Genomic DNA, 20,120 nt, shown 5'->3' on the forward strand with positions numbered 1-20,120 from the left:
TGTCAGTGCTGGGCTAACTTACGGAGCGAGGACGCGCTGGGGGTGCCCCGGAGGAACTGGTGCAGGCCGTCCTCGCTGTCGCTGGAGCTGGCGATACTGTTCCTCATCTCCAGCATGGAGATCTGTGTGCAGAGGCTGAGCTGGTGCTCCAACTTTTTGGCTTTCTGAAAGCAAAGTTTCAAGATTTCTGACACCCATGGGACTTAGATAGCATTCCCTATCAGTGCATTTACTTTTCCTTGGGGAAAAAAAAAAAAAAAGTCTACCTGGTACAAAGTAAGTGCCCAATGAATGTCAGCTATAATTTTTATTTTCTGGATATTACTATAGATAATACATTTAATATACTCATTAGTCTATTTATTAATCTTAAAAAATAAACAGTATAGACAAGATGACTTAAGAGAGCACAGTGCTATACTCATAGCCCCTTGAAGAACAACAGTGCTTATCATGAAACGATGTTTTCCAAGTTGTCTTCTGTGATCATTTTAATTTCCTTCTATGTAAACGTGGGGGAATGAAGATCAAATTGCAAATTGGTGAAGATCTATATAGCTCTGAAATCCCGAACTAAATTGCTGCAGGCCTCCATCCTGTACCTCTCTAGCCACATGTGGGCTTCCGGGAAAGGAAACTGACCAGGAAGATGTGCAGGACTGGAAGACCCCAGGGTTAAAATGCCAGCTTCCTGCTCACTGGGGTTCATCAGCATTGCTCAGTCTAGAACCTCCCCACTGCCCTGTCGCCCCCCCCCCCCACCTTCGCCCCCCACTCCCTCACACCACTCACTAGGCACCTTCCTCAGACTGTTTCACAGACTCTTTACGAAGAGGATAGCACCTCCTCGCCATCCATGGAGGCCCCTGACATTTAGAGACACTGCACTCCGTAATGGCAAATGTGATCATTACAAAACATGTCCTCACTCTTGAGAAATGAGTCCCAGAAGCATTCCCACTTAACTTAGCATTTGACTAATTGATGGAAGTTCAGGAAACTATATGTTGTATTAAGTGAGGTATACCTCATTGTACATATTTATTTAACAAAATAAACACACCCAGAAAAACTTACTTTATCATTTAAGGTGGGATCATTCAATGAGTAGAGCTTATTTGTAATGTCTTTTCCTATAAGATACCTAAATATTTCATACAGGAAGGGTTCGGATTCCAGGAAGTAAGTTAATCTTTCTCTTGACCAGCATAAATATCTGCAGTTATCATCTGCAACAATGGTGACCTGACAATGAAACACAAAAGAAAAAAAGTACATCTATGTATATGAATTATGACTACAGTAATTTGGGGAAGAGTCAAATAATTTAGTGGATATTATTATAGCAATGATTTACCATATTAGTTAAATTAAAATAAGATCCATACACATAAGCTTCTATAACCATATATAAAATTATGTTTAAAACCAAGCCGTCTTAAGACTAAATAAAAGCAAATTCTCCAAGTTTTATTGTTTCTTGAGGTCTGGGGACAGAAGAATGGCCCCCTTCAATTCTACATCACAGTTGGATGTAGAATTTATAGCTAAATATTTCCTTCATGAAGATTACCACAGAAGTTGAAGAATACACTTCAAGCAAAAAACAAAACAAAAACTGAGGTAAGATTCCCGAGGCCAAGTTACACTAGCTAAGTCTGCAAACACACACTAGAGGATGAGAAAATTGACTCATGAATCAGTTTTAGGGCCTAGGCTGTTACTAACAAATATAACCAACAAGGGACCTTCTCTGGGTCTTTCTGTCATACTATTTACTGAGTGTGACCCTTCAAGACTAGCTCCAATCAATGTAGCCCACTGGGGACACACAGGGATCCTGCAGTTAGATCAGCACTGGGAAACCATACCCTTTCCTTAAGTCTTATGACCCTGAAAAGTGGAAAAGTACTGTAACTGCACTGCAGAGAGTTCAAGTATTCCTTAAATCAATCCTTTCTCCAGAGTGAGGGAAGCTAGTGTCAGGAAGCTCTTCCTCCCAGGCAGGTCCCCTTCCATCAGCTAGTGCACTCACCGCCCTGAATCCTGACACACCTGTCTCTCCTGATCGCTATGACAGGAGGGACAGTGCACCTCCATGTCTGGATGTCTGTGTCCAACACAGAGTGGTGCTCAGTGCATGTTTAACATGTGAAGCAATTAGCAAATGAACATAAATACTGTTGAAGGCAGAAACCATTTTTCTATCTCAACATGAAACCCCAGGCCTATCCAGGTAGGAAATGAATAAAGGCTTGTTTAATTGATATGAAGTAATAGCAGGACCTCACAGCAAATATGTCCACAGGAGCTCTTTCCCCTTTGTTAGTCACAAAATTAAACCTATTTCAAAAGACAGAGGGCTATTTATGTCTACTAAGAGAGACAACGGAAAACTCAGGAGAGAAGCTGAAATCTGATCTTTACAAATCAAAGAGTTTGGCTACTTAATACTCCCAGGGGGGGAAATTGTAATTATTTAATATCTTAAAAGTGGGAATCTCCAAAACCAAATATATTGAAGTTAAGAAATGTGTTAACAGCTATGTGACTCCATAAAATACTAAAATCCATTCATTCTTTCAACATAGATTATTATGCATGTATTTAGTTCCAGACACTGTTCAAGGCAATGAGCTCACAATGATGAACAAGAAAGACAAGTTCTTACCTTGTGAAGCTTGCATGCTAGTGAAGGAAGCTGATAGTAAATAAATGAAATATGACACCCTCAGGTGGCAGTAAGTATTTGACAAATGTAGAACAGGGGAAAGTGGTAGAGAATGACTAGGAATGACAGTCAAATATAATTTAACTTATTTTAAATATGTAGTATAGGCCCGTGTATGGATTCATGCACCAGTGGATTCCCTTGGCCTGGCCTGCAGGGATCAGGCCAAAACTGGCTCTCCAACATCCCAAGGGGTCCCAGATTGCAAGAACACACAGGCCAGGCTCAGGACCCAACCAGTGCACGATCCGGGGCCTGGGAGGGACTGCAGGAAGGCTCCATGGTGTGTCCTGTCATGCCCAGTCCCGATTGGCCAGACCCCAGCAGCAAGCTAACCTAGTGGGTGGAATGTCTGCCCCCTGGTGGTCATTACTCATCATAGCTACCAGTCCAATGGTAGAATGGTCATTGAGGCTTTTATATATAGATTGTACTTTTAAACATTTAAGGTGCATTTTTATCTATCATATAAATGTATCCTCATAACTGCCTTAAAGATAAAACAGGTTACATTCTCCCCTATTTTTCAGATACCAAATGAGAAACAGCAAAAAACATATTCATGAACACATGTTAACTAGTGGTGGAGTGAACACTTCTGACTTTCAGCCTAGGCCTATTTTCCCACCAGTCCAAACCCTACCCAGCATGTCCAATATTCTCCCCCGCACCCCCAACCAATATTCTTCAAGATGGCCAAATATCAATAGAAAGTAATCTGGCCAAGTGGCCATAAGATTGGCTCACAGTCCACTGAAAGTCCCTCAGACAAAGACCAGCTAAGCACATGCCATAAACTTGATATTCTAGTGGAGGAAGCCAATAAGTAAAGATGTATGACCAAAAAAGATAATATTTATAGGATGAGAAGTATAAGGTCAAGAGTATAAGGTCAAGCCAGTCCTTGGGAGTTCTTAGAAACAGTAGGGTATTAGTATGTAAATGCAAGGTGACTGAATAATACGCTATAGCAGCAGGAATAATTAAAGAAAGGTGAGCACCAGGTACTCACAGCGGCCCAGCCAGGCACCTACGTGCTGAAGGAAGGGTTTGACAAGTTGAGGTGCCTTCATTTTACAAAGATGTCATCCGTGACTTTGGAAAATATAATGCATGAACAGTGGGACAAGGAGTTAAAAAGGGGAGTTGGAAATCATCCAAGAGAATAGTATCTGGTGATAGATAAGGCATTTCACTTCTTTCCAACCATTTTAATAACCCCATTTCCATGGAGGCAATGGTGCTTATATGATACTGTAATTTGCTTAGCAATTCCATTTCTTACAGATGGTTAAATAAACTCTTTAAACATGTTTAAATTGTTATTAAATTTAAACTTAATAATAGTATTCGAATAATAAGCTATCACTGCTTATTATTCATATGAATAATAAGTATGAGTGACTTATAAGAGCAGGTATTAAGTCGGAAGTGGCTAGTTAATGATTTCCTGTCCCAATAGTCAAGTAAAACATACTTTAATGAGGGATTTTTCTAAATCAATATTGAAATATTTAAAGCTTCTGTAAAATAAGTCACTTCTTGAGGTGGTCAGGTATCCTCAGCAGAGCCATACTTGAGTTCTTGTGAAGAATTTTACTGAAGAAATAAAAGCAAACATGGCAATGGAAGACACGGAATCATCTCTTCCAGGTAGAGTTCTACTAAAGCATTCACAGCCAGGTTTAGTGTGATTTCCTCAAGGTTCTGGGTCAGCCCCTCATCTTAGACTCCAAGCCACTCTACACCTCACACAGTGAGGAGGCGATACACAAGAACAAGGGTGTCTGAGGGAGTTGTCGAATGGGCTAGAACCAGAAACAGCAGTTTCACAGGAACTTTGGTCTGGAGCAGCCACAAGTTCAGAATCTGTTTCTCAGCTCTACCACTGTGTCTATCATTACGGTTACCCCATGTCCCTGGACAACATTTGCTGCGCAATCTCAAGGGACAGGCAAGCCCACCTGCCTTCCTCTCATCCTACTGTATAACTCATTAGTACCACTGCCAAAGGACAAACCGAAACAAACATGTAAAGGAAGTAGCTCCTTGTTAGAATACTTGTAACTAGCGGTTCAGAGTCAGAGAAAAGTCAGGTTGGCAGGTAAAGAGTACGGAGTGGAATAGTGACCACTGACCATTTCAAGTGTCCTCTGCCATAGGCACAATTAATAAGACACTGGCCATGGGAACATGAGACATTTTTCACTTGGGAACTTGCTTCATTAAGAGGTGATGTACTCCTACACAGATGTGCAACAGCTATTTTTACTCTTGAGAAACTGCAATGGGAACATTTTGTGCACAGTCTCTCCGGAGGGCTCACTCTGATGGAGTCTTGGACCAACTGTACAGGATACAGGTTGGATGATGCTCGAGTAATTGTCATCCATTAATCAGTTAGGAAATGCTACCCCAGACTCTATGCAGAGAATAGCCTACTGGTGTTTGGAAAGGCTGAATGCATATACCCTTCACCCAGCTATGTGGTACCTCTATTTGGGTCATGTTCTGGAGCCTTTATAGCAATTATCAGGAACATTTGTCAACTACCAAATCCCAATTCCAGACCCCAAGAAGAAAGAGAACTGTAACTACTAGTAGGAATTCTTTATTTTGTCAATTATAAATATAATAATTTGAAGTTCAGTAGAAATGATAATGCGTGTTATATCCCAGGCCTCGCAGGGGGCCATTTGCTTCTAGAAATGAAGGAGGTTCAGTTCCCACCTTCTCTCCAAATCCTCTCTTTTCAGGATCCTGTAAGATTGAACTATTGTGTAAAAGCACTTGCTACTAGACACAGAGAAATGGATGCGCTGGACAAAAGTTGGGCTTTGAAAAACACTGTAAGGAGGTCAGAGGAGAGAAGTGGCCCTGTTCTAGTTGTAAAGGAGGTGACTGAAGATAACAATATGAACATAAATCTCATTGCACGGCTGACTCTCGCACACACAAGATGAGAGTGAAACTGAAGGAGCCCGGGTATATAGCACTTGCTCTCTTCTGTAGCTCAAGCTCAGCTGCATGGGAACAGCACTGCAACCAGTCAGTGACCATGTCTAAGACTCTAGTGAGAGCACATCACTTTAACAAGTTACTCAAACCAGTTACTCGGGCAGGGTGGGAGCAGGGCATGGGTGAAACCATTGCAAAAAAGCTAAACTGTATGTCTGTAATATATCCTTTGGACTTTAATGAGACATGAACTAGTTTCAGTCTTCTTGAAAATAATGCTGGATTTTAAAAAATCCTCATCACAAAAAAAGGTACGTAATTATGTAAGGTGATAAATGTGAACTAGACTTGTTGGGGTATTGTTTTGCAATATATACAAATATTGAACCATTATGTTGTACACCTGAAACTAATATAATGTTATATGTCAACTATACCTCAATTTAAAATAAATTAATAAAGTAAATAAATATCCTCAAAAAACTCCATGCCAAAACATACCTGGAATTTTTCACCTTTGTGCATCTGAGTTGATCTAAATTCAGGAGAATCTATAAAGGCACAGGGGTAAATGTTATGCAGAAAATGTCCTCGATAGGAGACCTTCATTCTGATAACAGAAATTAATGTTAATAAATGCATAATATCTCACAAAATAACATGACTATCCTTAAAATCTTCATAATCTTATGGGTTTTAATTTTACGCTAAAGTTTTAAAGACTCCACAGATGACTGACATAATTAAAAGTACTTCCCAAAGATAAGTATTTATTTCAAAGTAAATTTCACCAACAATAAGAGAAAGAAGACAGGTTCTAGCATTGACCCACATAGGTGCCTTCCAAAGGCTACCATCCCTCTTATACCTACAGTGACCATACTCAAACTCATGAACTTTTGAGAGAGAAAGGGTGATATTAATGATTATTCCAGAACGATATACATGAGTCTCTTCCTAGAAGGCTAATATTCTTAGAAGTTATATTTGTGATATTAAAAAAATAATCACCTCTGAAACATGTACAAGTTTCTTGGACTTTAATGTCTAATTTAAACCTACTTCAATTTTGATTCACTAACCTTTAAGTAAAAGGTAAAAAAAAAGATGAACAATGTTCACAACTGAAAATCCTGACACCAGCAAGGTTGAGTGCAGCAAATTTCAGATAACTAACCTGCTGTTCTGGAGTGTTCCAAAATGCAACTGTGAAATGCAAGTTGCCCATCAACAAAGCCTGCCACCGCTTCCTCCATTATTTGACAACTGGGGGCCCAGTGCACAAAATTCGTGCACAGGTAGGGTCCCTAGCAGCTGCTGGATGCTGGCCAGGGCCTCCCTTCCTTAGCTGCCAGCTTCCAGCTGGCGCTTCCCTTCCCCCTCTCCCTTCCCCAGCTGTTGGCTGCCACCTGGGGCCTTCCTTCCTTCCATGCCATCCCCTGGTGGTCAGCACATGTCATAGCGAGTGATCCAACTCCCAAGGGGACACTTCAAATATTAGGCTTTTATATATATAGATATCCCCTTTCATTCACTCTCTACCCAGGGGCCATGAGAAGATCACTTACCTTCCCTTCAGGAGAATACTCAGACGATCGTCGACTGAGGTTTTATCCTCTGCAGCATATGTCTGACCCTTTGTCAAGGTTTGGATCACACAAAACTGTCCAGTTAATCTTCTGAATAAATCTGGAGGCACTCGGAGTGGTTCAAACAATCGCCGGTATACTCCGTTGAGTTCCTTTTCGATCTTGACCTGAAATGCAGCCATGACAGATGCTGTACTAATGCAGCAATGTCAAAACAGTGGCTTCTGTGGTCCAGATACTGTTTTGAGAATAAATTTGTAATGCAGACCCTCACTGTTCCACATTTCAGTCAGTGGAATCTCACACAGTGGGTAAGTGATGATATCGGTTTAGATGCTAAAAGGGCATTTTTGCAGAGAGCATATGGGGAAGATTTGCACTATCGATCACACCTCTCCCCAGCTGCTACAAAGCAACTGTGGAGGTTGTGAATGTTATTACAGCATTCACCTTCCCAATCTTAGCATTTTCTATAAACACAAAACCTTTTCACTTTTAGAACAATACTGTTTCACAGAAATTACACTAACTTTGAGATATTTAGCAAAAAATAAACAAAAATAGGAATCAATGTAAAAACACATTTATGAAAATACATACACTAGGATTTTTATCAACTGTAGTTATCATTCAATGCATTGATACAGGAAAACAATCACCCACAGCTGCAACCATTGCTTCTCATTTATTTATTCTGAAGCAAAGTGAAGAGTGTAAAAAAGGTTTCAGTGTAGCAGTTTTATGCTAAGCTAAAATAAAACCTGTAGAATAGAGAACCCACTGGTGAGCAAGACTGGCTACTGGAGGAAGAGAAAAGCAAAATGACTGACTTGCCTTTGTTGTGAGACAACCAAGGCCCAGGTCACACCCATTTTTGGGCCCAGCATTTGTCTGGGAAAACTGGACTGCATGTCAATGAACTCTGGGGTTCAAGTGATCATCCATCCCAACACTATGAAGCTTATACATCCAGAAGACTACTTGTCCTGATGTTTAATTGCAATGAAGAACCAGCATTTACATTTTTCAGAAAAGTAGGCTTATAGTCCGAGAAAAAAGAAAAGCACAGATACTAAGTGACTTACTCATTGGGAGCTGCCATCACATCAAGTACTTCTGAACCTTATGTTCAAAACTTGGGTTCCAGCAAATTCTTAAACTAAGAAACTGTATCCCCATTATTACTATCATTTCCCTCCTCCTCTCTGGAGTGCTAGTAATGTGTTTAAAATAACAACTTCACATATCTGTCCCACTTCCAGTATGTACACTAGCTGGAGTAGCACAGTAATGAACATATGAACTGAAGTCTACTGACTCATCTTCATAATATGCAAGTCTTATCTCAAGTCCCAATTCCTCCAGGAAGCCCTCTTAATTCTTCTCTTTGAAAGCATTCAGTCATCAAATGTTGTTTTTTTTTTTTGAGCACCTACTATGTGCCAATCATGGTTGACAGGAACAGGGAATACAACAATAAGTGTGGTAGGTAATATTATTATTCCCAACTATGTACTGCCCCACCTCCTATAAGAGGATTATACATCCCCTGACCCCATCCTACCCCCACATTATCAGGCTTGGCTGTGTCACTTGCTATGGCCAATAAAATGTGAACAGAATTGACATATACCCCTTCGGAGCAGAAATTTTAAGAGACACTGGGTCTCTTGTACTTCTCTCTCTGCTATGCGAATGCATGTGCAAGCAGAATCTGCTGCTTCTTCAGAGACACCGAAATGAAGAAGACACAGGAAGAGAGTCACGGCTGACACACAGCTGCCAGAGTCCACATAGAAGGTGGGAGAGAAAAAACCTGTGGCTGGTGTGTATCGCTGAGATGTTCAGGTTGTTTATTATATAGCATAACCTAGAGAAAAGCAATGCACTAGGGAAAACAGGCTGGGCTATCATCTCATGGAATGTCTATTGCATATATCACTTGTAATTCCCCTGGAATTGTCTTGTTTTCTACACACCTCCGGCCTTGAGCATACGCTCAGGGCAAGGGCAAGCACTGTATTTTTTATTTTACTGCGTATTGGGTGTGCTTTGGACAGTTAGTAAACAAGTATGGAGAGAATTCTAGGAGCCTTGCTGTTTTCCAGTTCTATCTACACTTTTTTGTTCTTGGTATAACCAAGGAAACAGAGCAAGATAAGTCAGAATTTAAAAGAAGTTAAAATCCTAGTGTTTTGATGACAACTCGCCAAAAATGGTGATATCCTTAAATGAATATTTTGAGCATAAGGAAAAATATAGTCATTATATTTTAAAATTAGCAAGAAAAACATAGCATAAGGTGTTTGTAAATCGCTAATATATTTATTGAGGTTGCCTATAATTTTGTAAATAGGCAAAGATATTCCCAAGTAACATTTCAGTATCAATACACACACACACAAAAATAATGAAGTTATATGATGAAGAAAAAATAGAGAATACTATCAATTTGTCTCATGTCTACACTGCCCTAATGATTTAAAAAGTTAACAAAACAAAACAAAAAACCCATCTGTAGAACACATTTCATAGTATCCAAATGTTTCACTTTCAGGCATATATAAAGAGTAAGTCTCATCCGGAATGATATTGAAGGGACTAATGATGTTAGATGCTTATTCTCAAGTCTGAACAAAGTGCTCTAAAAGCTTTAAAAATCTCTTCCTTGCTAATTAATTTTTAGTAATTACCGGTCTTTTCTTGAACAAAAGATATGAAAGATGCAACATATTGACACCGAGGAACACTGAGTTCCAGATCACAATATCCAAGGCACAACGGTAGAGTGTGGCCCACATGATGTAAAAGGAGCATCCTGTGGGATAACAAAATTACATGTTAGATGTTTAGGACATCTTTAGCACGAAGCTTAATAAATTATAAAATAAACCAAACATATTCTAGAAATAGCTAAGCCAAACATCATATGTTCTTTTTTTTTTTTTTTTTTTGGTCTGAATGTCAAAAAGAAAAACATGCTTTGCTGCAGACAATTTGTAAAGTTAGAAAATGTTTTTTAGAATCTGATATTTAATACTTCTTTACAGTGTTTATGCATTGTTACCTGATGACAGAACTACCATATATAATTTAAAAACATACTCTGTTACTTATTGCAGCAATTTCCCCATTATATTAGAAGTCTTTGAGTATGTAGGTGGTTTTCTTTTGGCAGGTGAAACTAAAATTATTTTTATTTTTAAGATACATAATTAAAGTATTCAAAATAAATCTATTCTAATTCTAAGTGTTATCAAGACTCATCTATAATAAAAGCATAATATGCTAATTAGACCCAACAGCCTAACGACCTTCCAGACATCCTTCCGGATGAAGCCTTGGCAACAGGGGGCCAGGGCAGAGGGGTTATGGGTGATCAGGCAGGCAGGCGAGTGGTTAGGGGCAATCAGGCAGGCAGGCAGAGGTTAGAAGCCAGTGGTTCTGGATTGCAAGAGGGTGCAGGCCAGGCTAAGGGACCCCCCTTCCCCATGCATGAATTTCATGCACTGGACCTCTGGTTAATTCATATTAGTGTAAGCAACAGTTTGGATTACAGAAAGCTACTGATGGTTTTGTAAGTTTATTATCACTAACCTATGGACAATAAATAAAATAACAAAACAGTGTCCTCTGAATTTTTCCAAGAGGAAAATAATTGCTGGTATTTGGTTAGTCCTTTGGAGTTAGAATTATCTTTATAGAAATATTTATTTTATTTAAATATCATAGCAACCTTTTGAGATAAGGTAGCATATGTAGTTTTTAATGACTATAACTGATTAGACCATCATTTATTCAACCATCTCCCTATTGATGGACAGATGATATTTGTTTGCGGTGTAATTTTTGATAAGTAGCCAAAACATCTTTATATGTAAAAATTGATCTGATTTTGTGACTATTTGCTTAGGGGTAGGTTACCTGATAGTAAATCAAGGAAATGAGCTTCATAGCTTTTGATGACATTGAAGAATTGTTTTCCAGAAGGTTTTTTAAATTTATAATCCTATTAGTTGGGAATGCGAGTATCAAATGTCAATATTATAAAATTTGAAAACCCTTAGTTTGATAGTGAGGAATTTTGTATAATTTGTATAGTTATATTTTGCATTTGCATACTTTCTTGTGAGTTTGACTATTTTACCCATCTGAATATCTTCTAACCATTTGGTGGTTATCTATTCACCTTTGAGAATCTTCCTACTTTTTCTTATCAAGTCTCTTACTTTAAATCAAATATCAATAGCTTCTTTTGATTAAATTTTTGGTGAGATCATCAATATATATCTTTTTATTTAAAATAAAATAACCAATATTATACAAATATATCAATGACACACACATAAAAGCTAACCTCCCATGTTAAAAAAATTATTCATTTGCAATTTTTTTTTCATCAGAATAATATGGGGCATCAAAATAGAATCACTGGTTACAAAAAAAAAATTTAATTGTTTTAGTATTTTGATGTAAATCAATTCAATCTGCTTCTGGAGCCCCTCATAAAGGTTTTATTTAAAACTTTTTTATTTAAAACTATGTATCTAGGTAATTGCTCTTGTTCCTAATGTTGCTTCTGCCCATTACATACATATACATAGTAAGTATATGCCTATTCAAATAATAATATTGAAGACTATCTAGTACTTACTATTGAAAGTCAAGTGTGTACACACGCAGACACACACACTCACAACAACCATAGGAGGAGGTATTACTAGTATTTTAACCCTACTAGATTCATTAAGTATAGAGAGGTTAAATCACTTGCTCCAGTTATACAGTTAGCAAGTGCTGGAACCAGGATTCAAAGCATAAAATCTGGCTCCAAAATCCACAATCTTACACAGGAATAGGTTGTCTGATATCTGGGAAATCAAAAGAACACATGAAAACATCTTTGTGATTATCTAAAATAAGGGTATGGCCGAAACCGGTTGGCTCAGTGGATAGAGCATCGGTCTGTGGACTGAAAGGTCCTGGGTTCAATTCGGTCAAGGGCATGTACTTTGGTTGGGGCACATCCCCAATAGGGAGTGTGCAGGAGGCAGCTGGTCGATGTCTCTCTCTCATCGATGTTTCTAGCTCTCTATCCCTTTTGTTTTCTCTCTGTAAAAAAAATCAATAAAATATATATTTTAAAAAGGGTATAGCTTATAAAAAGGCCTATGGTCTAAGTTACTTGATACCCTGCTAAGTCAATAACAAAGATATGTTTGGTATGCTATCAACCTGACAGGGAATTCTCTAAAGCTCCCAGTGCAAAACTCATTAGGTGACAGTTACAGAAGCTACGTAAAATCTCAGTTAGGTTTCTTACCTATAGCTAACATCCCCCTAAGAAGTATCATATGGAGGTGGAGAGTAGTTGGAATAACCAACCCAATTGCAAAAAAAATATTTGCTACATGAAAAACCAGATGATGTATTTCTCTCCAGTTTTCACAAGCGGTGTCATTGGAAGGCACAGGTATAATACTTTCTAACTTAGGTGTAAAACCAATTGCAGGCGATTCTGCCAATGGGCTGGACTCAGTATAATTCATCTTGAAAATTCCTGTAAAAACAAACAATAGAACAATAATAAAAAAACGGTGGTTGTACTTATCACCCCTAAAGATGTTATACCAAAATTATTTCTGTGAACTAAGGATATATGCACCCCTATGTTCATAGCAGCACAATCTACAATAGCCAGAATTTGGAAACAGCCTAGGTGCCCATCAGCAGATGATTGGATCCAAAAACTATGGTACATCTACACAATGGAATACTATGCTGCCATAAAAAAGAAGGAATTCTCATCATTTGCAGCAACCTGAATGGAATTGGAGAACATCATGCTGAGTGAAATAAGCCAATCAATGAAAGAGAAACACCACATGACCTCACTCATTTATGGATAATAAAGAACATTATAAACTGATGAACCAAAAGATAGATATAGAGACAGTAAAGCAACAAGCAGACTGTCAAATTACAGTGGAGAGGGGAGGAAGATCTGGGGGAGATAATAGATCAACCGAAGGACTTGTATACATGCATATAAGTACAACCAATGGACATAAAACTCTGGGGAGGGAGGATATGTGTGGGAGGGAGGGAGGGGGGCAAAAAAAAAATCAATAAAATATATTTTTAAAAAAGTTATTTCTGTGAACCAAATGTTGGTAAATAGACTTCTCTGGTGCTTGTGAATTGGACAGATTCAGGTCCCAATCCAAGCTCTATTACATACTGAATCCTTATCTGTTAAATGATAATAATAATTCCTCATTTGACTTTATAATTAACATTTGTCTTCACTCCGGCCAGAGCCTTGAGTCATCTCTGCTCTGGCTGGAGCACCACTCCTGTAGCTCCCCCCACCCTCCACCTCATAGCAGGTGTCTGACCCCACATGGCCTCTGCACACCTATGTATGCAAATTAATCAGTTATCTGTGTTGGGTTAATTTGCATACTCACTCCAGATTGGCTGGTGGGCGTAATGGAGGTATCGTCAATTTGCATATTTCTCTTTTATTAGTGTAGATGTATATATATCTGTAATATACATATTTGTATATACACATACATGATGGTTAAGAGATGGTGGAATTAGCTAGTCTGAAAGATAATCACCAATGTGTACAAACTACAGCAATTAAAAAGTTATTTAGTATAGTCTTTCATAATATTTCCAATAGTAAACTAAATCTAAAAACAGGAACAAAAACTGGAATAACTTATTTTTTGAATACTTTGAAAAAAACTAATGCCCTCATTTTTAAATATGAAGGCTTAGGATATTTAGAAGGCTCTATTGTTATGTTGTGAAGTAACTGTATAATACATAGATTCTACATTACCTATATGTACACAATGAATACATTACTATAATTATTTATGTATGCACAGAAAGATATAACATTTACTCCATCTTTCAGTGTTTAATTTAAATCTCTACTTCCTTTCCCATAAAAACCCTAGTTGGTTGCACCTCACAAATTGAAAAGTAGAAAACTTCCATTTTACTTATATGCAGGACGTGAATATACATTGAACTATTTAATATTAAAATATGTGGTGAATACATTTCAAAGAATAAGTATTTTACACAAAGTGGCACTACTTTCTGACCATATTACCTGTCCTCCATCTCTGATATTTAAACAACTCTTTCTATTATTAATTATGCAAATTGGTCCCTGATAAAAACTATGTAGATTTATAGAATAGGTGAATTATTCTATTTCAAGAGAAGAATTCCAAATGGGAACTGAAAATACCTTTAATTTAAAATATGTATTTCTTTCCAAATAAGGTTATGCAATTAACCATATTTTTCCATTCATTTTTTCCCCATCATATTAAAGGTTTTAGATGGGAAAATAATTGGTGCAGGTTGGGCATTTTGAAAATATATTATTAGACAAATGTATAAGAATTCCACATCTCTTAAGATAATTAGAGAACATATACACAAACTCACAAACTGAATGAAATGATCAAGTCATCTAAATAATTCTGAAATAGCTCATAAATACAAGAGAAATAGTTGACTTAGTATTAATTTTCTGCAAAAATTAAAAGAAATGACAAAAATTCAATTACTTTCCAAATGTTTGAACCCATAAAACCAGAAGCCTATTAGGATAGGGGACATCGTTATTTTAGTAACTCTACCTACACAAAGTTTGCTTTCATTGGGAATCAAATCAGTATCAGCTTCATAATTTCTGCAGGAGGGAGAGTGGTATCACTCATAAGCTACTGTCTATGTCGGCTTATGTGTTAGCATTACATAAGCTAACAACTACCATTTCCATTGTGCCTTAGAATGTGCTTTCACTCCCTTTGTCCTATTTGTTCTTCTAACTACCCTATGTTCTCCAGGAGGCAGGGTCAATGACATACTCATCTACATAGAGAATGCCAGAGGTGAAAGCCATATGGGACACAAACAATGAGGAACACAGTTAGAAAGCACTTTTCAGCCTCCCCAAGCCTCAGCAGTAAAGACGGGAGAATGGCTACCCTTCCTGAGGTTGAGTCAGAGTCCTTGAACAGAGGCAGCTGGACTAGACGTCTCAAACCTCTTCAAATTAATGGCCTGTGCCTCGCCTCTAATACACAGTTGTATGATAAGTTAATTAACACACACACCCCTACACACACACATTCACCTCATTATACTTGTATTACCAACTAATTCACTGCAGTACGAAAAGTACCCATGTTTGGTCCAAGAGAAATGACAGGAAAACTACAATCTCCTGACCCAAGAACCAGGGAAATAATAATACAAATTTTTTAAAGTTGAGATCATCTCATAATATATTTTGATGCACTACACCTTATTAGAGATATATATACACACAGTTCATACATTTAAGTATCTATATGTATTTATTATATGGTATGATATTAACATTATATATTATAAATAATTTTACTTATATATTCATTATCTACTATTTGTCTCTATATATTTATCTGTATGTCTATTTTGAAATGCTACCTATTGTCAATAAATATTGATTGGATCTTGGCGATTTCAGCTTCCTTTGATCTGTATTAGTGGATTTAACGGTTTACACTGAACTATCCTTATCCAGAGAATGAATGGGTCTAATGAGGCAGATGAGTATGGTAAACTTTCAGAGTCATTTCGATTAAATTAAGAAAACTTCTTCGTTCCATTAGTTCTAGGAGTCTAATTCCTAAAATTACTGGTTCTAGTAAAGTCCTGTTTATCTATTGGATTTCAAAAAGGTGTTTTGCAAGCTAAATAGCTAAACGGTGAAACTAACCTTAACCCTCCAACAAACTACAAAAATGAAAAAGATAACAATGAGCAAAAGTCGTACTAGTCTACTTATTCAATCCACTCTGTCATTCCAACAGAACCCTTGCACATCTCCCACGGGGCATTATGTCGCTACGAGTCTTTTCACTCCGGAAAACAAGCAATTTCTGTGTGGCCAGCAACTGGCTTCCCAAAGCCCGGCTAAGGAGGGCACGGGGATGGGAATAGGTGGGATGGTAGAGGTGGCGAGGATCTCGGGTTCCCGAGGCATCCACGCTCCCCGGGGCCCCGGCTCACCTGGTTCCTGAAAGAAGGAGGTCAGTGTCCACTGTTCCCCTGGATCCCAGCTCCGGGGCCAGGAGCGATGCGCCCTCAGAGCGCTCTTCCGCACGTGCCCCGCCCGGGCCGCCGCCACCCAGCGCACCGACCGGGTGCAGGACCCGGGGAGGAGCCGGAGTGGGTTCAGGGTCAGGGAACCCCGGGAGACCGGGGGGCAGAGCAGAGGCAGGGCTCCCCAAGGATCTGCCAGGGGCAGAGCGCGGGAACCCGCACCCGATGGGGCCCGGGCACCGGGGGACGCTGGGACTCCCAAACCCGAGTGGACACTGGAGGGTCCTGAGGCCAAGCGCCCAGCCCCGCGGAGGAGAGCGGCTTCCAGGGACCGGGAAGCCCCCGCGGGGGCGCGGCCAGCGAGCAGCAGGCGGGGCGCCGGGGCCGCAAAGTTGCTCCCCGTGGAGCAGGCATCCAACTTTCGCGTCCCGATTTAGCCCGGGAGCGCACGGCTGCAAATAGCCGGGCTGCGGTGCCAGCCGCCCGCCCTCCGCTCCTTACCTGGCGGGTCCCTGGCGCCGAGCCCGGGCGGCGCCGGCCCAAGTCCAGGGCAGCGGGCGGCGGCGCGCGGGGCACAGGGCGCGGCGGCTCGACGGGCGCCCGGACGCCCGAGCCCCGGAGGTGCGGCGGGTGCGGAGGCTCCCGGGTCCCCGCGCCCGCGGCCGCTCGGCTGAACTGGGCGGCGGGCGGCGGCCACGGGGCCCGGGCCGCACCGCGCACGCGCCCGGCGCCCCACGGCGGGCGGAGCCCCCGCCCTCCACCCGCTCCCCGCCACCCGCTCCCCTCCCGGCCCCCCTCCCGGCTCCTCCAACGCCCCGCCGCCGGGCACCGCCGCGATCCCTTTGAAACGCCCGCTCCGCTCTCCCCGTCTCCGCTCCGCCGCTCCGTCCTGCCCTTGTTTGGTCAGGAGCGCGGGTGCGGGCGGCGCCCGGGGACCGGCGGCGGCGGGTGCTCACCCCCCGGGGACATCTCGAGCAGCGGAGTCCCGGGGGAGGAAAGAAAGGAGCAGAAATGAAAAGAAAGGAGAGCGAGCATCTCCATTCCCCCCCCGCAAAGTGGAACGACTACCCCCCACCCCGCGCCTAAGTCCGGTCCGGGACCGGCGCCCTCTGCTCTGCACCGGAGCGCGGAGAGCGCGCTGCTTGAGTCGGAACCGGGCGGCGGAGCTTTGGTTCCCGTGGACTCGGGACACCGCCCTCGGGGCCCGCCCGGGGCCGGACCAAGCCAGTCCTAGAGGGAGAGACTTTGGACGGAGACCCACTGTTTTGTTTTCAAAGGAGAGCATGTGCCCGAAATTTGCATTCCCCTGGCGGTGCAGGGCCCTCGCTTGTAAATGAAGCTCCACCGAATAGGTCCAGTTGGGACCTTAAAATTGGAAAACAAGATGTGAAAGTACGCTCCAATCAATCTTTACAGTATGTAGAGGACAGCCATGTGGGTAAGACATGCAGGGCAAATGAATGAAAAGTTGGCAGGAGGGGGAGGGCTGGAGGACTCAAGAGGAAGGTGAGATGGGCATTTACAGTTTCCACCCAAGTGTCCCGTTATGGGATGGAATTTGTGCCTATTCCTAGAGTCTGGGGTCCCTCACGGGTGCCAAACGTGATCTAAATATACAAAACACTACAGTTACATGATCAACGTCTCACCAGTGAAGGGGCAGCTCAGCATTCCAGGTTATAGGTGATAGTGCTGGACAGACCAGGTGTGAATCCTGCCTCTGCTGCAGCTAGCTGTGACCTTGGGGGAGTCACTTAGCTTTTCTGGCCTCAGTTTCTTCTTCTGTACTATGGGGCTAGTAAATGATGGTGATGATGATGATGATGATAACTTTTAGGATTGTTTTGAGGACTAAATAATTATATATATACATACATATATACACTAAGTGGCCAGATTATTATGACCTCTGAACGCATAATAATCTGGCCACTCAGTGTATATCCTATATAATAAAAGGCTAATATGCAAATTGTCCCCTCAACCAGGAGTTCCACCAGCAGTTTGACCAGCAGGCAGGCTGGCCAACCACCCATGTCCCCTCCCCCTAGCCAGGTTGGCCAGACCCCAACCATGCACAAATTCACGCACCAGGCCTCTAATATATGTATATACACTGAGTGGCCAGATTATTATGCATTCAGAGATCATAATAATCTTGTCACTCAGTACACACACACACACACACACACACACACGGCTTAAAGTGGTATGAGGTACATAGTTCTATGTACATGAATATATTTTATACTTATAAAGCTCCTTCTCTAACATGTTTGAAATTTGCTATAACTATATAAGATTAATTTTCACGGCTAATTCTTCTGTCTGTTTCTTTCTAGATGCTCTGCCAGCCATTTTAGTTGCTACCAATAGACACACTTTAGGATGTGGATGTAATAATAAATGTGCCCAAAGATTTTGCCTGGCTATTCATTGGAGGGTGACATACAATGAGAACATGAAACAACCTAAATTCTAACGGTAGGGGATGAAGTAAATTATAGGACATCCAAACAATCTTGTTATAAGCAGCCGTTTACAATAATTTATAGTAAGATAATAAAGACATGTTAATGTCTATTAATTAGATAAAAGGTCAACAAACGATGTCTCTAAAACCCAGCCTACTGCCCATGTTTGTATAAACTCTGAGCTAAAAGTGTTTACATATTTTTAATGGTTGAAAAAATCAAAAGATGAATAATATTTCATGACATGTGAAAATTATATGAAATTCAAATTCAGGGACGGTAAAGTTTCATTGGAACCACCACCTCATTCATATATAGCTGCCTTTGTCCTACAAAGGCATCACTGAGGGGTTGTAACAGAAACCAAAGGACCCGGCAAAGCCTTAACTATTTATTTGACCCTTCACGGGACAATTTTACTGACCCTGATACAGAGTGCCCGGCACTGTTGTAAGCGATTAAGATCTATGAAGCCATTGAAGCTTCACAATGGGCCCTAGGAAGAAGCAGTTACTGTTTTGATCTCCATTTTATAGATGGGAAACTGGAATAGCAGAGAGGCTGAGTAGCCTGCTCAGGATCACACAGCTGAGCCAGGATGTGAACCAAATAATTTCAAAGCTTGGACTCTCCTTCATGGCACAGTTTCTGCCACCTTCTAACTCTAGCTCTATACTGTCTCCCATGGAAAGATGTTAAACAGAAAAAGCAAGTTACAAGAGTGTGTAGAATATTACAAACCATCCAGGATGGAAATATTCTCAGCACTATTTGAAAACGAATATGATGCAAGGAGGTAACTTGCCCGGAAGGATAGAATGAGAAGGACAAAATGTAGGGCAGCCTGTCTTCTCTGCATGACTCTGGCTAGCACATCTTAGATGGACATAAACTGTTATTTCTGCCTTTATTCCTTGATGGGGCATCCAAGTGTGTTTTTACTATTTGGACAAAAAAATGATGAGATTTCAGAATTCTGATAGAATAAATGTTGTGAGAATAAAACAAGACTTGACTGAGGTGGGGAGAGGGAGGAGAAGGTCACTGAGTTTAAAAGTATGTAGCATTATCTTTCTTATCTATATCTGCCCCTGGTTTATGTCAGTGTAGCCTTTCTTTCATCTGTTACTCCTAATTGCATGGAGACCATAGCTTCTTCTGATAGGGTCTCATGGCAGACAGTTCTGATAAAACATGGACTATTAACCAATGATTTAACTAGATTCTTTCTGTACTAAATTCCTC

General features: G+C 40.7%; 1 protein-coding gene across 2 annotated transcripts in view; it reads right to left on the reverse strand.

Moving 5' to 3' along the window:
- The window catches only part of POPDC1 (popeye domain cAMP effector 1), a 33,878-nt gene extending 16,755 nt beyond the window's left edge, over positions 1 to 17,123 (reverse strand). The window contains exons 1-7 of one of the 2 annotated variants that reach the window (XM_084890568.1): positions 16,903 to 17,123; positions 12,602 to 12,838; positions 9,972 to 10,096; positions 7,258 to 7,445; positions 6,191 to 6,299; positions 1,078 to 1,245; positions 23 to 164 (exon numbers count right to left, since the gene is read on the reverse strand). In XM_084890568.1, the coding sequence (XP_084746694.1) occupies positions 23 to 164; positions 1,078 to 1,245; positions 6,191 to 6,299; positions 7,258 to 7,445; positions 9,972 to 10,096; positions 12,602 to 12,827 (958 nt within the window). In that variant the 5' untranslated portion in view covers positions 12,828 to 12,838; positions 16,903 to 17,123. Of the gene's footprint in view, positions 1 to 22; positions 165 to 1,077; positions 1,246 to 6,190; positions 6,300 to 7,257; positions 7,446 to 9,971; positions 10,097 to 12,601; positions 12,839 to 16,368; positions 16,879 to 16,902 lie in introns of those variants that run through there. The other variant, XM_084890567.1, reaches the window with a different exon arrangement.
- Between the last annotated feature and the right edge of the window lie 2,997 nt (positions 17,124 to 20,120).

This window comes from Pipistrellus hanaki (assembly GCF_964339955.1).
Source record: "Pipistrellus hanaki genome assembly, chromosome: 7".
In the NCBI taxonomy this organism is placed as follows: domain Eukaryota; kingdom Metazoa; phylum Chordata; class Mammalia; order Chiroptera; family Vespertilionidae; genus Pipistrellus; species Pipistrellus hanaki.